This window comes from Hemitrygon akajei, chromosome 32 (genome assembly GCF_048418815.1).
Source record: "Hemitrygon akajei chromosome 32, sHemAka1.3, whole genome shotgun sequence".
In the NCBI taxonomy this organism is placed as follows: Eukaryota; Metazoa; Chordata; class Chondrichthyes; order Myliobatiformes; family Dasyatidae; genus Hemitrygon; species Hemitrygon akajei.
Genome location: NC_133155.1, coordinates 12,900,368 through 12,919,600, shown reverse-complemented (window position 1 = coordinate 12,919,600; position 19,233 = coordinate 12,900,368). Strand labels below are relative to the sequence as shown.

The 19,233-nt window shown below is 38.9% G+C and overlaps 1 protein-coding gene across 4 annotated transcripts in view; it reads left to right on the top strand.

The window, feature by feature from the left end:
* LOC140719630 (dyslexia-associated protein KIAA0319-like protein) overlaps positions 1-15,091 on the top strand; it is a 91,614-nt gene extending 76,523 nt beyond the window's left edge. For 3 of the 4 annotated variants that reach the window (XM_073034376.1, XM_073034375.1, XM_073034377.1), the window contains exons 19-22: positions 1,089-1,179; positions 1,645-1,719; positions 4,252-4,346; positions 9,911-15,091. In XM_073034376.1, coding sequence (XP_072890477.1) covers positions 1,089-1,179; positions 1,645-1,719; positions 4,252-4,346; positions 9,911-10,098 — 449 coding nt within the window. In that variant the 3' untranslated portion in view covers positions 10,099-15,091. The remainder of the gene's footprint in view (positions 1-1,088; positions 1,180-1,644; positions 1,720-4,251; positions 4,347-9,910) is intronic. The other variant, XM_073034378.1, reaches the window with a different exon arrangement.
* Positions 15,092-19,233: the final 4,142 nt, after the last annotated feature.

The following is a 19,233-nucleotide window of genomic DNA, read 5'->3' as shown; positions in this document are numbered from 1 at the left end:
GATTGTGAGAGTTCTGGATGTGGAGGAAATAGAGCAATGTAATGATAATGTTGAAACATGCTGACACTGAACATCAGTTGTAATCTTGATGAATGGTGGAGCAGTTCAAAGAACCAGATTTTCTATTCCTAACTTGCTGAGTTCCTCCAGCATTTTGTGCATGTTACCCTGGTTTTCCAGCATCTGCAGAATCTCTTGTGATGTGTTCTTAGGTAATTGTAACTTTTGAGATCTTTAATTGTAAATCACAGTGAGCTGTGGAGATTATTCAAGTGGCCATTGATAGATGTTATAACTATGGGGAGTGGGACAGTGGTGTGAGGTCAATGTTGGATCTTGTGCTCTTATGCAAACAAATTGATGTGCGTTATTTTTCACTGCATAATGCACTTGGAGCTGATTTGCTTCATTGTAGTAAACCATGCAGTGCTCTAGGTTAACTTTATCTATTAATCTCTCTTCTCGTACCTCTCTCTTCCCCACTTTCCTTAAATAAATTAGCATTTGTAAATAAGTAGTTTGGGAGAAATTAATGGGACAGAAAGGAAATATGTTCTCAGGTCTTGAACTGTACTCTTGGGTTTTATTGGAAGTGGCTGTGCAGGTGCAAGGTACACTGTCACTTCCCAACATTCTGTAGATTATTCCATAAATTTGAAGTTGAAAGAAAACAAGCGATTGTGGATGAGTTAATCTGAGTCAGTGTGAGGGGGATATGCTTGTCTGTTATCTAGGAAATGGCAAAATGGCATTTGAAAAATAATACATTTGGAAAGAAGCAACATGGATTTACAGTGTTGAAGAAATGTGTTGGAACATTTTGAAGGTGTTAACTAACAGAATAAACCACCTATATTTTTTTTCTTCAAGTTTCTCTTTTTCTCTCCTTCCGGGACACCTGAGTACTTAAGTAATTTTATTTCACATTTCCAACAGCTTCTGGATAGTTGCAAGCTGTCTGGAACATGACCTAAAGTCAACATGCTTGTAGAGCATAACTATGTGCATCATAGTAAATCACTTTCACATATGCGTATTTTGGTAACATTTCTAAATATTTACTTCCTTTAATCTTCCTCTGCTTCTAGAATGGAGTGTGCTCTACGTTGTCATAGCTGCATTCGTCATACTGGTTTCCATTGGCATTTTACTATGGATGGTACACTGCTTCTGTAAAAGGTGAGAATACCTCTGCAGTCGACAATGGCTTCTTACTACTTTGAGGGCTCGTTAAGCCACTTGTATTGTTTAAAAGCCTCCTTTGAATTATTTACGTACATTACCTTCCAAACTTATCTACAAAGTTAAATTACTGAATGGAAAGATGAATCACCAGTGATATATTTAAAGGTTTTGCCTGGCTAACTGAGCGTGTGTTGATGTATTTTTATGATATGGCTCTCAGCAACAAAAGATCCTCCATTTAGTTAGATGCTACATTTTTAAAAATCTGCTTTAGTTTGATTTGTTGACTAGTAAAATGGCGGGGGAGGGGTGGTTGGTGGACTCAATGGCAAAGTTGCATAGGAGGTTTTTTTATTTTTTTTATTGCGTTTTTAAGTGATTACAGAGTAAAGTATAGAAAAAAAATATATATAACCCTTCCCCCCTCCCCTTAACCCCTCCCCCCTAACTTCCCTATAGAAAAGAAAGAGAAAGAAAGAAAGAAAAAAAAGAAAGAGTGCCTGGATGTTGGAAGATCTCCACATGCTCCAAGGAGTTCGTAATAACTTTATACAATTATTCCACAGTTTTGCATTCAGTAGAGGTGTGACAGGCTTTTTTTTCTAATGCTACTGTTGCCAAATACTACTGGAAATTGACTCATTGTTGACTAATTCTATGAGAAGGTCAAATTTGGGAATGCCCACTATGATTTAAGTGTATAAAACTGTTCAGAAAATGAAGTGGTCCATGCTTGAGGCACAAGGCCCTGAATAACATTGAGGTACAGGGTGATGAATGAAAAGTCTACACACCTGTAGCTTGATAGTATTATTGCACTTTTTACATCCATATTATCTATCTTTTAAGTCAAGAAATCTGAGACTTGTTGCTCTGAAGTAAACAGCATATATTTTCCCCTTGTCTATTATAAATATGCAGTAATCATACTGGGTTCAGTCCAATCCTTTTATATTCTGTTATTTGATTTGATCAGAGTAGTTGCTGTATCTCCTGTATTGACCCTAACATCCCTCAGTCAACTTGCCATTAAAAAGATATTATCCAATAATTTTTGCATGCTGTACACAAATTGATTAGTTCCAGTGTGGCAGTAGTGGTTATATCAGAGGTACCCTGGTATATAAATACTAGCTTTCTCTTTCTCTTATTATAAATGCCTATGTCTTCATTTAGTGGAAGATGTGGGGGGGAGGGTGGGCAATTCAAATAGAAAACTTGTCACTATTAAACCTCCAGTATGTTGGGGGATTTTCAAAAAAGAATTTGCACTGATCAGCAAAACTGCAAGGGCTCCCTGGGGCATAAATAAAATGGAATCTAATAGATTATCAAACTTAAACAAAAAAAGAGGAAACTAACAGGTTTAAGGGTCCCGTCCTCCTTCCCTTTCTTCTGTGATCCACTCTTCTCTCCCATCAGGTTTCTTCTACTTCAGCCTTTGTCTTTCCCTCACACCTGGCTTCACCTATCACCTATCCTCCTTCCCCTCCCCTCAACATTTTTATTCTGTCTTTCTTCCACCTTTCTTTTCAGTCCTGAAGAAATTGGTCTTGGACGGAAACATCATCTGTTCATTTATTTGCATACATACCACCTGACTCTTGAGTTTGTCCCACATTGTGTGTGTGTGTGTGTGTAATATTATAATTAATTTGTATTATAGTTAGTGTTTGGGTCAGTATTTGATGAAATGTAAGTGTCTGGAGAGTTTTGCATTATGAGTAGCTACTGTAAGTGGACTGTTCTCAGGAATAGTACCCTAGCATAGCCTATTGAATGCCATAGAGGAAAAGGCTATTCTTGACATCTGTACCCTTGTTGCCATATCATAAGAGTTGCTGTATTCAGTGGTCAGTGCAAAGTGACTTAATCAAATAAGACTCCAGGGAGAGTCAATGGCTTAAGGCTTTGTGTACACAGCTGAATAAGCATTAGCCAGAGTACCATCACGCATCAGTGTGCTCGCCTTTGGTTCTGATGCTGTGGTATTACCAGCAGTAACCTGGATTTTTGATCTGGGAGTGCAAGTTCAAGTCTGACCAAGAGTCCTGGAGAATTTAAATTCGGGTAATTAAATAAATCAGGAATTTAAAAAAATACAGTTAATGGTAATCATGTGCAATTCTAACAGCCTGTTATTAAAATCTTACCTGGTTCACTCATAACTTTTGAGCAGAGAGATTTTCTTTTCTAACTAAATCTCACTCCAGATGCACCAATGCAGTGGACTTTTTCCCCTCTGTCATGGCCTAGAAAGTTTATTTGATTTAAGGGTTGTAAAGTATGGACAATAAAAGTAAAACTGGCCTGTAACATCATTACCTTTGAAGGAATTAAAAAGAACATAAGAAATAGGAGCAGGAGTAGCCCATCCGACCCATCGAGCCTGCCCCGCCATTCAATAAGATCATGGCTGATCTGTCTGTAAACTCAGCTCCATCTACCTGCCTTTTCCCCATAACCCTTAATTCCCTTACTATGTAAAAACCTATCTAACTGTTTCTTAAATATATTTAGTGAGGAAGCCTCAACTGCTTCCCTGGGCAGAGAATTCCTCAGATTCACCACTCTCTGGGAATAAAACAGTTTCTCCTCATCTCCGTCCTAAATCTTCTCCCCTGAGTCTTGATGCAATGTCTCCTAGTTCCAGTCTCACCTACCAATGGAAACAACTTTCCTACTTCTATCTTATCTATCCCTTTCAAAATTTTGTATGTTTCTATAAGATCCCTCTCATTCTTCTGAACTCCAGATAGTATAGTCCCAGGTGACTCAATCTCTCCTCAGGTTAACCCCTTCATCCCTGGAATTCAAGGAGAATGTCAAACAGATCTTTTATTTCATTACTTTTGTTAGTTTTCTCATTATTTGAGTTTGATAATCTGTTGTAGATTATATCTTTTAACTTTTAAGGAACAGTGGTTCTACTTTATAAATTAGTCTGAAGTAAAAAGTTTGCTGCAAAGTACTACACAAATATTATTAGTCTTCTTATTTTGGTAATAATTTAAGATATGAACCTTGGTTGAAATAAATTATAATTATAAATTATTCCTGTTTCAGGCGAAAAGGAAAGCCCAGAAGAAAAAGCAGATATAAAATATTAGATGCAACAGATGATCATGAAAGTATGGAATTTAAGATTACTTCCAAGCCAGGTACTGGGATAAGAAAGAAGCGCTGAAGCTGTGACTTTTGAGGATTGCTGTGTAGTTTGTTTACCACCACCCCCATCTCTTTATGCCCTTTTATTACTTTTTATTCTCTGTGAAAGGAATGAAATGTCTTGTTCTGTCTTCCAAAAAGACATTCAATTTCAGGAAGGCACCTCATGGGAAATGTTTGCTCCTTTTCGTGTGATAGGACTGTTTTGCTCTTGGAAAATCTACAGAAGTTTATTGATGTCTGGACCTCTTGTTGACAAAATGCCATATTATGTGTTAATATACATCTTACTCTCCCCACTAGCCAATGCAATCTCAGAATCAATAATAATTGTAACTTATTTAGAGCACTTCTCAGACACACAATGTAGTTCAAAATGTTTTACAATGGGATAAAAATACTAATATGAAAATAAATAAAAATAAACATGAAAGTAAAAGACAAAAATGTATTAGTTAAAAGCAAGGTTCAATAAATAGGTTTTGATTTGGTGTTTAAAAGTGTCAGCTGGGCCTGCATCTCTTACAGTTTTAGGTAATTGAATTCCATAGTTTAGGAGTGTAGTTCAAAAAAAGCTGACCTGCCTATTATCTTTTGTGGGAGATTGTTTAAATTTAAGAAACTGGCAGAACAGGACTTGAGAGCTCAAGCAGGATTCTAAAACAAAAAGAATTCTGTGATGTACTCTGTTCTCAGACCATTAAGAGCTTTAAAAACAAGTAAGGGAACTTTAAATTGACTTTAAAAGAGCTAGTATGGTAGTAGCTGGTATGGGAGTGATATATTCTCATTATGGTTTTGGGTAAAAGTCTAGCAGCAGTGTTGAAGTTTGCCAATAGATTGCTTTGGAAGGCAGGTAAAATGGGCATTGCAATAATCTAGTCTATTCTATATAAAGGTATGAGATAATTTATTAGCATCATTACATGACAGGAGCAAGCGTGCCGTTGCAATATTTCTTAAGTGTAGAAATGCTGCTCTGGTCACTTTCTGTATGTGGGATTTAAAATTCAAATCTGAATCAAGGAAAACACCCAGGCTTGTGATTTTACAAAGGTGGGGCTGGGTGTGGGTGCAAGTTTCCAAGTTTATCAGGGAGTTTATCTCTTTTGGACTTGGGACCAACCAAAAGTATTTCAGTTTTATCTTCATTTAGTTTTAGGAAATTATTGCTCTTGCATTTGTTTGAGAAGATAGGGTGTTATCATTAACAGGCTCAACCGAGACAGACAATTTGTGCCATCAGCTTAACTGTGGAAATCAAGTTTATGCTGTCTAATGTCTCCTAAGGGGAGCATGTATAAGGAGAAAAATAGGGGAACAGGACAGCTTCCCTGAGCAACACCAAAAGGTACATCGTATCGCTTAGAAAATAGACAAATTTTTTTTTTCTGAGCTATATGAATGAAACCACAATTATGTGCACTACCAGAAAGGCCAACCCAGTTCTCAAGGCAATTCAGGAGAATGTCGTGACCAGTTGTGTTGAAGGCAGCACATGGATCTCGAAGAATTAGAGCTAGGACTCTGACATCAGCGCTGAGGCTAGAATTGCTGACAATTTTGATAAAGGCCATCTCCATGCTGTGGTTTGCTCTAAAACCTGACAGAAACTTCTCTAGAATATTGTTTACATTCAGAAAGTTGTTGAGTTGGTTGAAAATGACTTTCTCAAGAATCTTGCCCAGGAAGGGAAGATTTGATATAGGCCTGTAGTTAACTAGTACTGCACTATCAAAGATGTGAGATGCTAGCTAACTACCAAGAATCAATGTATGTGGGGTAGATCTCAATAGGGCTTGGATTCCATTGCACAGTTAACTTCTGTTCCTGGGCAAAGTTTAACTCAGTACTATCTTAATCAGGGAATCCCTTACAGAGATCAGACTGTAATTCATGGAATTACCAGTTTTCCACATGCAAATCAGGGAGCAAGTTCTGTGCACTGCAAATCTGGTACAAACATTATGCTGCCCATGCCTTGCTCATCCCACATACGCCCTATCAGTTTTCTAGTTCCCGTTTGGTGGTGTCATTTAGGAAGGCTCATCCTTGATGGGCTCAGGGAAGAGAGGCATAGTTGTTCAGTTTCCTTGCATCGGTTGTTTTGTATCTTCACTTCAATAACAGCTCAGACAGTGACAATTAAGTCCTTTAATGGGCACATTCTTAAAAAATGCAATATCAGGATATAGAATTTGAAATGTACAGCTCCTCAGTCCCTGTTGCTGTTTACAGACAGAATAAGAAATGAAAATTCACTTTGTGGAGGTGCTTAACTGAACTTAGGACCATTTTTAGTCTACCAGTTATGCAATTGTTCCTCCAAGATGACATTAAAACTTCCAACTTCAATAACACTTCCTTTTGAGGCTATCTACTATTGGTCAGTGATACCTTTTAAAATTACTGTAAGCTTTACAAATAAAAAAAATTAATATCACTTTGCAGCAGGGGTTCCCAATCTTTTTTATGCCGTAGACATAAACAAATGTGACATTATGAATAATCTGTCAACCTCAACTGTCTTATTGAGCTGGCTACCAGTACGAGCATTTCTGTACAACCTTTAGAACTTGTGTTACAACTGGTAAGTAATAGGATTATGTAGATGGACAAAACGAGCAGAGGGTTATAAAGGGAATAGTTCCTTTGATATGCTTAAATGGGGAGAGAATGTGTCTGGTAAGGTGGAATCTTGAGAAAGCTGGTGAAGATTGTGAAGGGCGATCCATTGATACAGAGGTTGCCAGGGTTGAAGGTGAAGACTAGGGGACCCTACCCTTGCTCTGTCCTGGAGAGGAGGGAATGAGAACATGGGAAATAGATGAGATGTAGGCAAGGTCTCTGACCAGTAAGTCAAAAGGAAAGCCACAGTTCAGGAAGCGAGAAGGCATTTCAGTGGTCCCCGTACAGAAGGCCTTATCATTGGATCGAATGTTACAGAATCAAGAACTCAGAGAATCGACTGGAGTCCTTGTAACGTGGGAGAAAGTGTCGATGAGGTTGCTATGGGAGTCTCTGCTTATGGAGATCTTTTGTTAACTGACCTCTGGTGGTGGAGACAAAGCTGTGGTGGTGCAGGCTAGTGGAGGGAAGAGTTGGGTTGGAGATGGACCATGTTATTGTGGGAATCTGAAGCAAAGGTAATGAACTGTTGGGGTCCTGTGCAAGTCCAGGAAACAGCACCAACATAGTCATCGAGCATTGGAAAAAGCACTGGGGTAGAGGCCCAAATAAGACGAAAAGTTCTTTCATATCCCACAAAATGTGAGTTTTCATAACTACACCCTTGATCAGCTGCAGTTAGTGCAAGCCATTCATTTGAGGTGAGGAGTTAGTCTCATCAAAGTCTGTATCAGACTGTAATAGATGATGATCTTTTTACTCACCAGATGCTCATAATATTAGAAATTATACTAGCAAGGAACTCAAGAGAAAAAAAATCCCGAAACACTTCACAGACTAGAACTAAAGTTGACATTGAACCAAAGAGCCAAGGCTATTTTAAGAGTGGTAGATGTTTGAGATAGGTAGATGGAACTTGAGGGGGCTCTACTACTTGGGACCAAGACAGTTGGCACCGTGGCCAGTAATGTTGGTGAAAGGAGGAAAGGGTGGAAAGTGGGCCAGAGCTGGAAGAAAACCGGGTTGTCAATGGGCTGTAGGGTTGAGTAGGTACTAAACTAATATGTGAATTATAAACTTGAACCCTTAGCAAATAAGGAGCCATTGGAAGTCAATAAATATGGGAGATGATGGTCATTGATGTCTATATTTTGGATGAGTTGAAGTTTATAGACGTTCTATAAACTGTGGGTTTATAGAAGTCTATATGCCCTCTGGTCTTAGAAATTGCTACCAAGGGAAATGGATATCTACTGGATATCTATGCCTTTCATAAATATATATTCATCTACCACTTCAGGAAAAACAGACCCAGCCCATCCAAATCACCCCTAATAACTCAAGCCCCCCAATATAGGCAATGTACTTGTGAAACATGTCATATGCCGCCTTCACTACCCTGTCAACCTGCTTTGCCACTTCCAAGAAACTGTACGTGCCCCAGCAACACTCTCCCTGCAAGTCCTGCCCTGATATAACTTCCCAAAATGCATCACTTCACTCTTGCCTAAATTAAACTGTATCTGCCATTCCCTTTCCCACTTTATCAAGATCCTGTTATTATCTTAGTCATCCTCGTCACTGTCCACTATATTACCAATTTTTTTTTTGTCATCTGCATTCCCTAGTCATGCCATCCACTTTGTTATTCAAATCTCTTAACATGTCCAACATACTAGAGTGGTCTCAGCATGGATCCCTGCGGCACGCCATAGTCCTCCAATCTGAAAAACAAAGCAAGCCTGCACCACTACCTCTGTCCCTTTCACCTCGCCAATTTTGTATCCGGTTAGCTATTTTACCGTGGGCCATGTGGTTAATTGGCTGGATGAGAAAATCATATACCTAGAAGTCCATGTAGGCAGTGTCTACCACTCTGTCCTCATCTATCCTCTTGGTAACCTCTTCAAAAGAAAATGTAAGTTTAGGAGACATGATTTTCCCCAAACAAAATATAATAGTGGCTTGCTCTAATCAGTCCTTTGTCTTTCCAAATACAAATACAGCCTGTCTCTCAGAATCCATTCCAATAACTTGCCACCATTGATGTAAGGCCCATGATTGTTATGATTTGTTTTCAAGCACCATGTCATAACAATCTAAGTATTTTATATGATTGAACTTGCTGTGTACTGTGGCTAGAATATCAATAAATGTGATTTATTATGGATAGTAACAAATTATTGTCATTTCATATATGTATAAGCATGGGTATAGAACTCAGTTGGTGGTGTAGTGGTATCCATACCGGGCTTCAATGTGAGTGGCCCCAGGTTCGAATCCAGCTGGCTCCTTGTACACTTCCCACTCGTGCTGGGTTGAGTGTCGAGCAAGCAACTCGACTTTGTAAAAAACAGACAAATGCTAAGGAAAGGCAAAGGTTGCCGACTGATGTGCCAGAAGGCACCGAGAGGAACAACCATGGGCATAGAACTACAAAAGATTTAAAGGGATTTATTTGTGTTGGCCAAACTGCAATTGACTTTATAAATTCTCATATAACTAGTTTAATATTAATGATCAGTTTTGAAATGAGTGTAATTGGTTATTAATTATCCTTGATGGGTTTTTGGACCAGGTTCAAAAACTTGGCTGAGATTCTCCTATTCTGTTACTTTTTAATGAGTATTACAATTTTGAATTCTTTAGATATGCTAAAGTGCAGTTATCCTAGTTCGGTTTAATCAGCAAAGTGCATTATCTTCGAAATGGAGTTACAGCTGGATAATAATTTGTAGCATTGATTTGAATATGCTGGTTGCAGCTTAAATTCAACTCTGCTATATTTGTAAAATTTATATTCTCCCTTACTCAATAAGTGGTGTTATCAAACTTGGCAGTTTCAGGGGTAAAAATTCCAACCAAGACAGGCTAATGTACCCACCGCCCCACTTGTGTTACAACATTGCTGATAAACGTTTCATTGTAGTTGGCAGGCTGAAAGTTCCAGCACAGAACACCAGCTTAATGATTTCGGAATCTGAACTTGACAGTGATGAAGCTTTCTTCACCTGGCCAGACAGAGAGAAAGGGAAATTACTCCAAAACCAGAATGGATCAATCCACAATGGCCAAGTAGTTCAGAAATGTAAGAAACAAAGAGAAGAAGCTCTATAACTGGAATCCACTTGTCAGACTTGTACAAACTATAGATCTAGGTAGAACCTTTCTCCCAGTACTTCACTGTTTCTGCTCAGTAAAATGAAGATTGATCTGAAGCAATAGTGACTGCTGCATGGAGAGAGAGAGAGAGTGTGTGGCGCACAGTCCCTGTGAAATCAGCGAGTTCAGTAGCCCACTTGTTGTACTGGTCTACAGAAGTTTAACAGAGCTGGTTTCTCACTTAAAGGCCAGAAGAAAAGACACAGGTGGGGTGCAAACTGGCCATAAAAAAGTTTTCTTTTGGTATGATTCCACCTGAAACATTTCATTAATTCCTGAAGCTGAAACGATAGGTGCAGACTGTCTGCACTATTGTGGTTTTGATGTCTTGTATCTCCAGTGAGACGCCCACTGGAAGTCAATTGTATTGCAAGCATGAAGGAAATCATGAAGAACCAAAAACCGTGGAGGAGAACACACTGGATGTCCTGTGAACTTCAATTATCACCTGAGATATGCATATGACCCTTTTCTTCAGGTCGCTGACTTTATAAATAACTGAAATCTGTGGAAAGCTAAATACTGTGATGGTAAACCTATCCTGTAGTACTGGATAATTCACAATGAACTTTCACCTGTCTCCTGTTGAAGAATTGCCATAGGCGAGCACAAAGAGGATTTGTTATTTTCTCCTATTTATGTTAACACCTCTGTAGAAAGTTGCACAACTGATAATGATCCAAGTCGTCTTCGCTTTATAAAAATAATTCTCACTGCTTAAACTTTTTTTTGTGAATATTGGGAATGTGTTGTTTTCAAAACCTCTTATTCGTGAAATATTAACAGGGTGATTTTTTTTTAATTGATTCATTGATGGAAAGGAAATGCTTTGTAATGTTACTCCATTTGAATGTAAGTCAATATTTGCTGCTGGCTTGTTTTACTTTTTACAACAAAGTCTTCCTTTCAGTACACTGGCACCAGAGCACATCTTGACACTGGTGAAAAATCCAATTGGTAATTACTTGATATCATATAGATAAATAATGTAATAAAGTGTTAACTCCCCAGATATAGTGCCTACCAGTAACTGAGATAACCCGTTTAATTCTTTTTGAAATGTACCTTTTGTATACCAGCAAACTGCTGTGCTGCCGATAATGAAGTACATGTTTTAAACTATGTTCCTTAAATTAAAACGGCAAAAAATGTGGCCAATATAGCATCTGAATGTCTTCTATATAATGTTCAATGTGAATTCATCAAAAAATGTTTTGTTGATCTAATCTGTTGGAACAGGACCACTATGTTAGATGGGGACTGTGTCTCACTAAGTTTTGTGTTATTGATATGTTGCTCTGCTGACACTTCAATGATTTAAAAATAAAATATGCTGGATAATTTAATGCTGAGCAGGTCAGATTGCATCAGGTTGCTGACCTAGAGGGCTGAGGAGAACTCAGTGAATAAAAACGTCAACTGTCTTTCTCTCCATTGATGCTGCCTGACCTGCTGAGAGTTTCCAGCATATTTAATTTGAATTTAACTAAGAAACTTGTTGGAACCATCACTGCTCTGCAGTCAGGTGAAATGTGAGCTCCAAAAGCATGATACCAATGATGTAAATTGGATTGTTTATGGTGATACGAGTAACGTACTTTATGGAAAATGCCAGCCAAACCAAATATGAATTGTTATGTTTGAAATGGAGCCAAATTTGGCAAATTTACAGATTTTTATTTTAGTGCTTGTAATCTGAGCCTCATAATCTTTAAAACATGTTATAGGTCACAACTGATTTAATGAGTAAGTAACTTTGTGTTTCAAGGTACGTTTATTTTCAGGTATGTATACATTGTACAATCTTGAGTCAGCCACAAAACAAGAGACCCAAAGGAATACCGACAAGCACTCAATATGCAGAGGGAGGGAAAGAAAACAAATCGTGCAAACAATAAAAGTAAGCAAATAGCATTTAGAACAAAAGTGAGTCCTCAGACACGAAGCCTGGAGCAGGCCCATGGCCTCGGCCTGAGTTCAGCACATCGCTAAGTAAATGTTGCGGAGCCCCCACACACTAAGCCCGGAGCATTCAGAGCTTCCAAAAAGACTCCCTGGTGGTGATGTGTGCTGGAAGAACCACGATAGTTTGCTCAGTTGTTCTTGGGTTGCAAAGAGGAAAATTATTCACATAGCCCTTAATGAGCGTACTAGGGACAAGTTTAAGTTTAGTCATGATGCCTTGTATCTAATAACAAAAAGAAACTGCAAAAGTCAAGTAGTGGCAAAAAATGCAGTAGAGAATGCACATTTCAACATGGTTCAGAAACACTAGCTGGTATTGCATATTCAAAAGCAATAGAAAGGGAGAAATTCAATATTTTATTCATCAAAAACCTTTGTGTATCACATGTTAAGTGTGTAGATTGAAGAAGGCCCAGAAGCTCCTATCAAGAAGGATCTTAAATGTGAGTTGAGATTTACTGAAAACTTTTCAAGTGCAGTTGTTTGTACTGTGGAGAGTTGTGACAGTGTGGTAACGTCCTATAAGCATCAAGATACATGACCATTTTTTTCTTAATATGTGTAGGCCAAGAGAAGTTTTTATACATTGCAAGAACAATAACACCCATGGATATTTTATCCACCTCAAGATATCAGATAAAGAAAAGATTATTTGTCTGATTTATTTGTCATATCTACATTGAAACTTCGAACCATACAGTGAAGTATGTCATTTGCATCAAATCAGCAAGAATTACGCTGGGGGGAAGCTTGCTAGTATCACCACGCTTCCAGCACCAACATAGCATGCCTACAACTCTCTAACCCTAACCGTACATCTTTGGAATGGGGGAGGAAACTGGAGCACCTGAAGGAAGCGGAGAACGTACAACTACCTTACAAACAGCAGCAGGAATTGAAACACGATCAGTAATCACTGGTGCTGTAGAGTGGTTGTGCTAAGCAATACCTAGCCTGCCACCCCGAATTATTCGGTAGTTGACTTTTCCAAGCTTCTGTTTTAGAAAGGGGTTTATTGTCATTCAATCAAGTTTTGCAGAATAACTATCCAGTGATACCATTTTGAATGTGATATCAGAGGAGGAAGAAATTTCTAAGCTTGATCCATATAAGTATGATTTACCAGCTTGGTTGATTATGTGGGAGCTCACAGTTACTTTTATCCATGTTCTGCAGCTTTCCTCGGTGGGATTGGTAGGGAAGGAACAGATGTTTGTATTCTTTTGCAGCTTGGCATTGTCTCAATGCCTTTCATTCGTTCAGGCCACAAAGTAAAAACTATCTTCAACCCATATATCCTGTGACTGCCAAATGGTAGATAAAAGGGGCAAGTTGATTTGGGATCATTTCAGGGCACCTGAGGGGTAAATTTTTCCCATACAGAGGGTGGTGGGCATATGGAATGAGCTGCCAAAAGTGGTAAAGGCAGGTACAATGCCAAATTGTTAAAAGACATTCAGGCAGGTACATGGATAGGAAAGATTCAGTGGGAAATGGGACGAGCTCAGGATGGAAACCTGGTCGACAGGGATGAACTTGACCAAATGGCCTATTTCCATGATGTATTGCACTGTGACTGAGTAATTTTATGTAGAACACTTAATTCTGATTACTTCCTTAGCTGTATATGGCCCAACTCATTATGACAAGAAACAATAGATTTTCCCTTGTATTTTTTGATAACTTATTTTTGTCAATGTTTCTTGTGGAGATGCTGAGTCCATCCTAGATAGCTGTGTTATATTTTCCACGGAACTTTATCTCTGCCAGTTTAATTTTATTGATAGTGTTTGCGATTTTCTTAAATATGAACATGTATTAATTCTATATTGTATCTAGGTAACAGTACCCCACTTAAATTTTGATACATTGTTCAAAAACTTACAAAGTATAGATTGTAATGTTTGTGTAGTGTTAAAACTCATTGAAAGGCCCATGTTGATAAACTGGTTAATAGAAACCTTGCGATTGTTATAGAACCATAAATTTTAAAATGCTACTAATCTGGAAGAAATCATAAGACTAGATCAAGGGTTCCCAACCTGGAATCCACAGATCCCTCAGTTACTGGTAAGGCTCTGTGGTGTTATTTTTTAAATGGTTGGGAGCCCCTGGTCTAAAATATCTAGATTGAATTTAAATGAAACAGCATACATTTACAGAGAGAGCCACAACTAAATATTACATGGGCTCTTGAAATTTATTGAAAGACAAATTACTGTATAAATTCTTTCTAATGGAATATTCTTTTGATACCCAATAAATTTCTACTCCAGTGTATTTCTGGACAACAAGCTTGTTACATACAAGAAAACTTAAAATTGCTTAATACAAGATGTCTTAAGTTTTATTATCTTTTCTGCCATTTTTAAATGTTAAAAATTGGCAATGATGATTTGAAAATCATGTAAATGGGCAAAAGCAAGTAAACAGAATGTCATATCAGATCAAAACTTAGTGTTGGAAGTTGGTATACAATTTGACTTTGACATGTAAAATGAATTCTGCATCCACAGGAACAGCTATGTTCAATCTGCCTCGGAATTTTTATATGTGGCCTGTCTGGCATCTTCTTGTGGCTATTGGGCTCACTCAAATTTACAACTTACAAATGTAAAACTTGTTTCAAATGTATTAATTCATACCTCCCACTGAATTATTTTTACTATGCCTGTGCATTATGAACTGGATAAAATCTGGTATGAATTACTTTTTGAAAAATCACCTTATTTGCAAATAAATGAGCCATTCAATCTTCAGTATGTTTATGTAATAATGTTTTATCCTCAACCACCTGTCAGACTTGTGATCTAAGTTAATAATGTACAGCAAGTGTATAGTCATCTCACTGTTACAATTTTGAATACTTAGTATTTTAATTTTGTTCCATTCAAGATGTGAATCTATGGTATTTGACATTTTGGTTTAATTTTTTGCTTACTATGACAAAATTAAAAATGATACAATATTTTATCAAACTGAACTTGGTTGCAGAAGGTTTTTAATATCTTCTAAGGTGGCTTCTCAGGATTGAGAATGACTTGCTTCCTCTCTACAACACACACAAAATGCTGGTGGAACACAGCAGGCCAGGCAGCATCAATAAGGAAAAGCACTGTCAACGTTTCGGGCCGAGACCCTTCGTCAGGACGTCCTGACAAAGGGTCTCGCCCTGAAACGTCAACAATGCCTCTCCTCATAGATGCTGCCTGGCCTGCTGTGTTCCACCAGCATTTTGTGTGTGTTGTTTGAATTTCCAGCATCTGCAGATTTCCTCGTGTTTGCTTCCTCTCTAGTTCTGTGGGTTTTGATATGACTGATGAGGCCCATAAGTTCTGTCACATATGGGGCAGGAGGCTGATTCTTTGTGAGGCAGTGCCTCCTTCCTGTTTACTTTTCTTCTAATACATGGACGTGCTTCTCCTCTTTGCACAGCCAGGAATCCCAGGAGTCAGAGAGGTTGTACAGTTTTAAAGAGACGATTTAAAAAAAAATCCTGAATCTTTTCCTCTACCCTTCCTGTGCTTGAACAAGGAATAGTCGGAGTCATGAGTCATAGGAGCAATGTATTGAGTGTGTTTCCTCTGGGTGCTCTGGATTCCTCCCACTGGACTGGACGTTGAGTGATGTGACAAGTCGCAGCAATTCTGCACAACAATTATTTGTTACCATTGCTGTCAAATTAGACCTTGGCAATGCAACTAACTGATGTACAGAGCAGAGCAGCTGATAGGACGAACACTGCCTGATATAAAGAGAGGACACAACTTGGAGGTTGATGACTGATTGTGGAAATTTAAATTTGGACAGCATTGCTGAATGAAATCTCTTGGAGAGTGCTGTGAATGAAGCTCTGCAATATTGGTTAACCTCGTTGCTACCAGACATGAAACATTTGAAGACACAAGCAACTGCTGACACTAGAATCCAGAGCAAGAAGCAATCTGCTGGAGGAAAATTGGTGGGTTGAGACACATCTGTGGAGGGAAAGGAATTCCTGACTCTTCAGGTCAAAATCTTGCGTCAGAGCTGCCGGCTCCTGCCAGTTTCCTCAGCCAGAATTTTGCTCTTAAATCTTATGGAGGGTTTTCCTTGGGCTGTGCAAAGTTAGCAAAAGGTCTTTTAAAGATGGACACCAGACAGAAGAGGGGAATAAGGATTCCTTTAGGAGACCTCTTCCACAAAGTCTGGGAAAGAAAGGCTAGTCAGAATCTGGACTGGGTTTAATATCACCAGCACATGTTGCAGAATTTGTTAACTCTGTGGCAGCAGTACAATGCAATACATAATTTTAAAATGAATTTCAATAAATACATTAGTTAAATAAGTAGTGCAAAAATAGAAATTAAATAAGTAGTGAGTGTTAATGGGTTCAATGTCCATTTAGAAATCTGATGGCAGAGGGAAAGAAGCTGTTCCTGAATCGCTGAGTGTGTGCCTTCAGGCTCCTGTACCTCCCTCCTGACGGCAACAATGAGAAGAGGGCATGTCCTGGGTGATGAGGGTCCTTAATGATGGACACTACCTATTTGAGGCAATGCTTTTTGAAGATGTCCTGGATACTACGGAGGCTAGTACTGACTAAGTTTACACCCCTTGGCAGCTTACTTCCCCCCTACCAGATGATGATGCAGCCAGTTAGAATGCTGTCCACGGTACATCTGTATAAAATTTGCGAGTCTTTTAGGTGGCATGCCAAATCTCTTAAAACTTTTGCTTTCAGGTAGGAAGCAGAGGGTCTTAGTTGAAGGTGGTTTCTAAGAATGGAGCCTAGTGAATAGTGAGTAAGTAGTGGTGTGTAGCAGGTGTCATTGCTGGGACCCTTCTAATTCATTACTTGCTGTATATAAAGGGTTTGAATGAGAGTATGCAAGGCTTAATCACTGAATGTGCAGACAACACAAAGCGAGGTGTAGTTGATGGGGTGAAGAATGTCATCGGAGATTTATATGGAGGTCATAATAAGTTAGGGGAAAGGGCTGAGAAGTGGCCAATGTGAGATGATACATGTTGGAAAGTCAAACCAAAGTAGAACTTATTCTAATGATTGCTAGGATACTAGGGAATGTAATGGAGCAGAGATACATAGGTGTGCGTGTATAGTTAGTTGAAAGCAGCATCATAGGTAGACAGGTGCAGAAGGCATTTAGTACATTGACCTTCATCGGTCAGGACATTGAGTATTGGATCTGGGGCATTACGTTGCAGTTGTATAAGTCATTGATGAGGCCACATTTGGAGTAATATATACAGGTTTAATAACCAAGTTGTAGGAAAGATGTAGTTAAACTGGAAAGAGTGCAGAAAAGATTTTTGAGGATTTAGCCAGAACTTGAGATCCTGAGTTATAGGGAGGGGTTGGCCGGGCTAGGTCTGCATTCTTAGAACGTTAGGAGATGGTTAACAGCCTTTTCCTCGGAGTAAGAGAGTTCAAAACTAGGGTGAGAGGCGAAAGGTTTAAAAGGGAACTTGCAGTCAACTTTTTCCACACAGACTGAAATGATACCTGGAATGAATAGCCACCAGAAGTGGTTGAGGGAGGTGCAATAGTATCATTTAAGAAGCATTTGGATAGGGACAAACAGGTGAGGGGCATTAGGGAATATGGACCCAAATGCAGGAAATTGAGACTGGCTGAGTGAACAAAGTGGTCAGCATGGACTGGTTGAGCCAAAGGACCTTTGGTCATTGCTCTATGTCTTCCATCTATTCAGCACCTTTGTACCATGTCCAGCTCCCTCACAACCTTATATTTCTGTAACACCAGTTCTCTTTCATTTGAAGTCCGGTGAGAGGTGATTGACGAAAGCAAGGGAATAGATGTTATCTAAATGGACTTCAGTCAGGCTTTTGACAAGATCCCACAGAGGAGGTTGGTCCCACAAAGGTAGGTAGATGGATGTTTCCATAACTAGAAATTTGTTACTACAGGATCTGTGCTAGTGGATCATTCTTAATTAGTAATGGAGCCAAAAATTACGGGGATAAGGCAGGAGAATGGGGTTGAGAGGCATTGGTAAATCGGCCATGATGAAATGGCAGAGCAGACTCGATGGGCTGAATGGCCTAATTCTGCTGCTATGTCTTATGGTCTTTTAAAGGCCATGCCCATTGTAATGAAAGCCTACATTCTATTTGCCTTCCTAATAACTAACTGCATCTGTATGCTGCTTTACTGTGTTTCATAGATGAGAAACTTCAACAGAAACCTTTGGTCTTCTACCATTCCAAAATTATGTTATTTCTATTGTTTCTGCCAAGTGAACAGCTCATATTTCACCACATTATAAATCACTTGTCAAACTTCTGGCTGTTTGTCTAACTTATCCACATCTCTTTTGACACTCTGATTTATTCTCATAATTTGATGCCTTCTCCCCTTTCATATCATCAGCAAAATTCAGAAAAATACACCCAACCCCTTCATCTACTGCATAAATGCAGTTTGTAACTATTTGAAAGATATCCATTCATCGGACCTCTTCTACTGTTTGATCAATCATCTTCCATGCTAATAATAATCACAGAAGTGCAGTGAGACATGTGAAGTAATCTGTACTAGCACCTTATCAGATACATCCAGGTATACCTCATCTACCAGTTCCCTTTTATCGATCCAGCTTGCTTTGCACTCAACTCTCAATAAATCTGTCCAACACTGTTTCCAATTTTGTGTGCTTACCGTTGTAAACCAGTGCTTTACACATCCGCAGTACACATAAAAAGCTGGAGGAACTCGGCATCTATGCAAAAGAGTAAACGGTCAGCGTTCCGGGCTGAGCCCCTTCATCAGGACTGGGAAAAAGAGATGACGGTTCAGTGTAAGACTCAGAATAAGGTTCTTACTCGGACTTCTCCTCTCTTTTTCCAGTCCTGGTGAAGGTTCGCAGACCGAAATGTTTTTTTCCGTAGGAGCTGCCTGGCCTGCTGAGCTCCCCCAGCATTTTGTAAGTATTACTTTGATTTCCAGCATCTGCAGACTTTCTCTTGTCTTATACACCTGTGACGTGATTCAATAGGAATTGAACCTAAGAGTTGGACATCCTGTTGCATTAGATAGATAGGTACTTCTCTGATCCCAAAGGAAATTACCGTGTCACAGTAGTATTACAACTGCACACATAT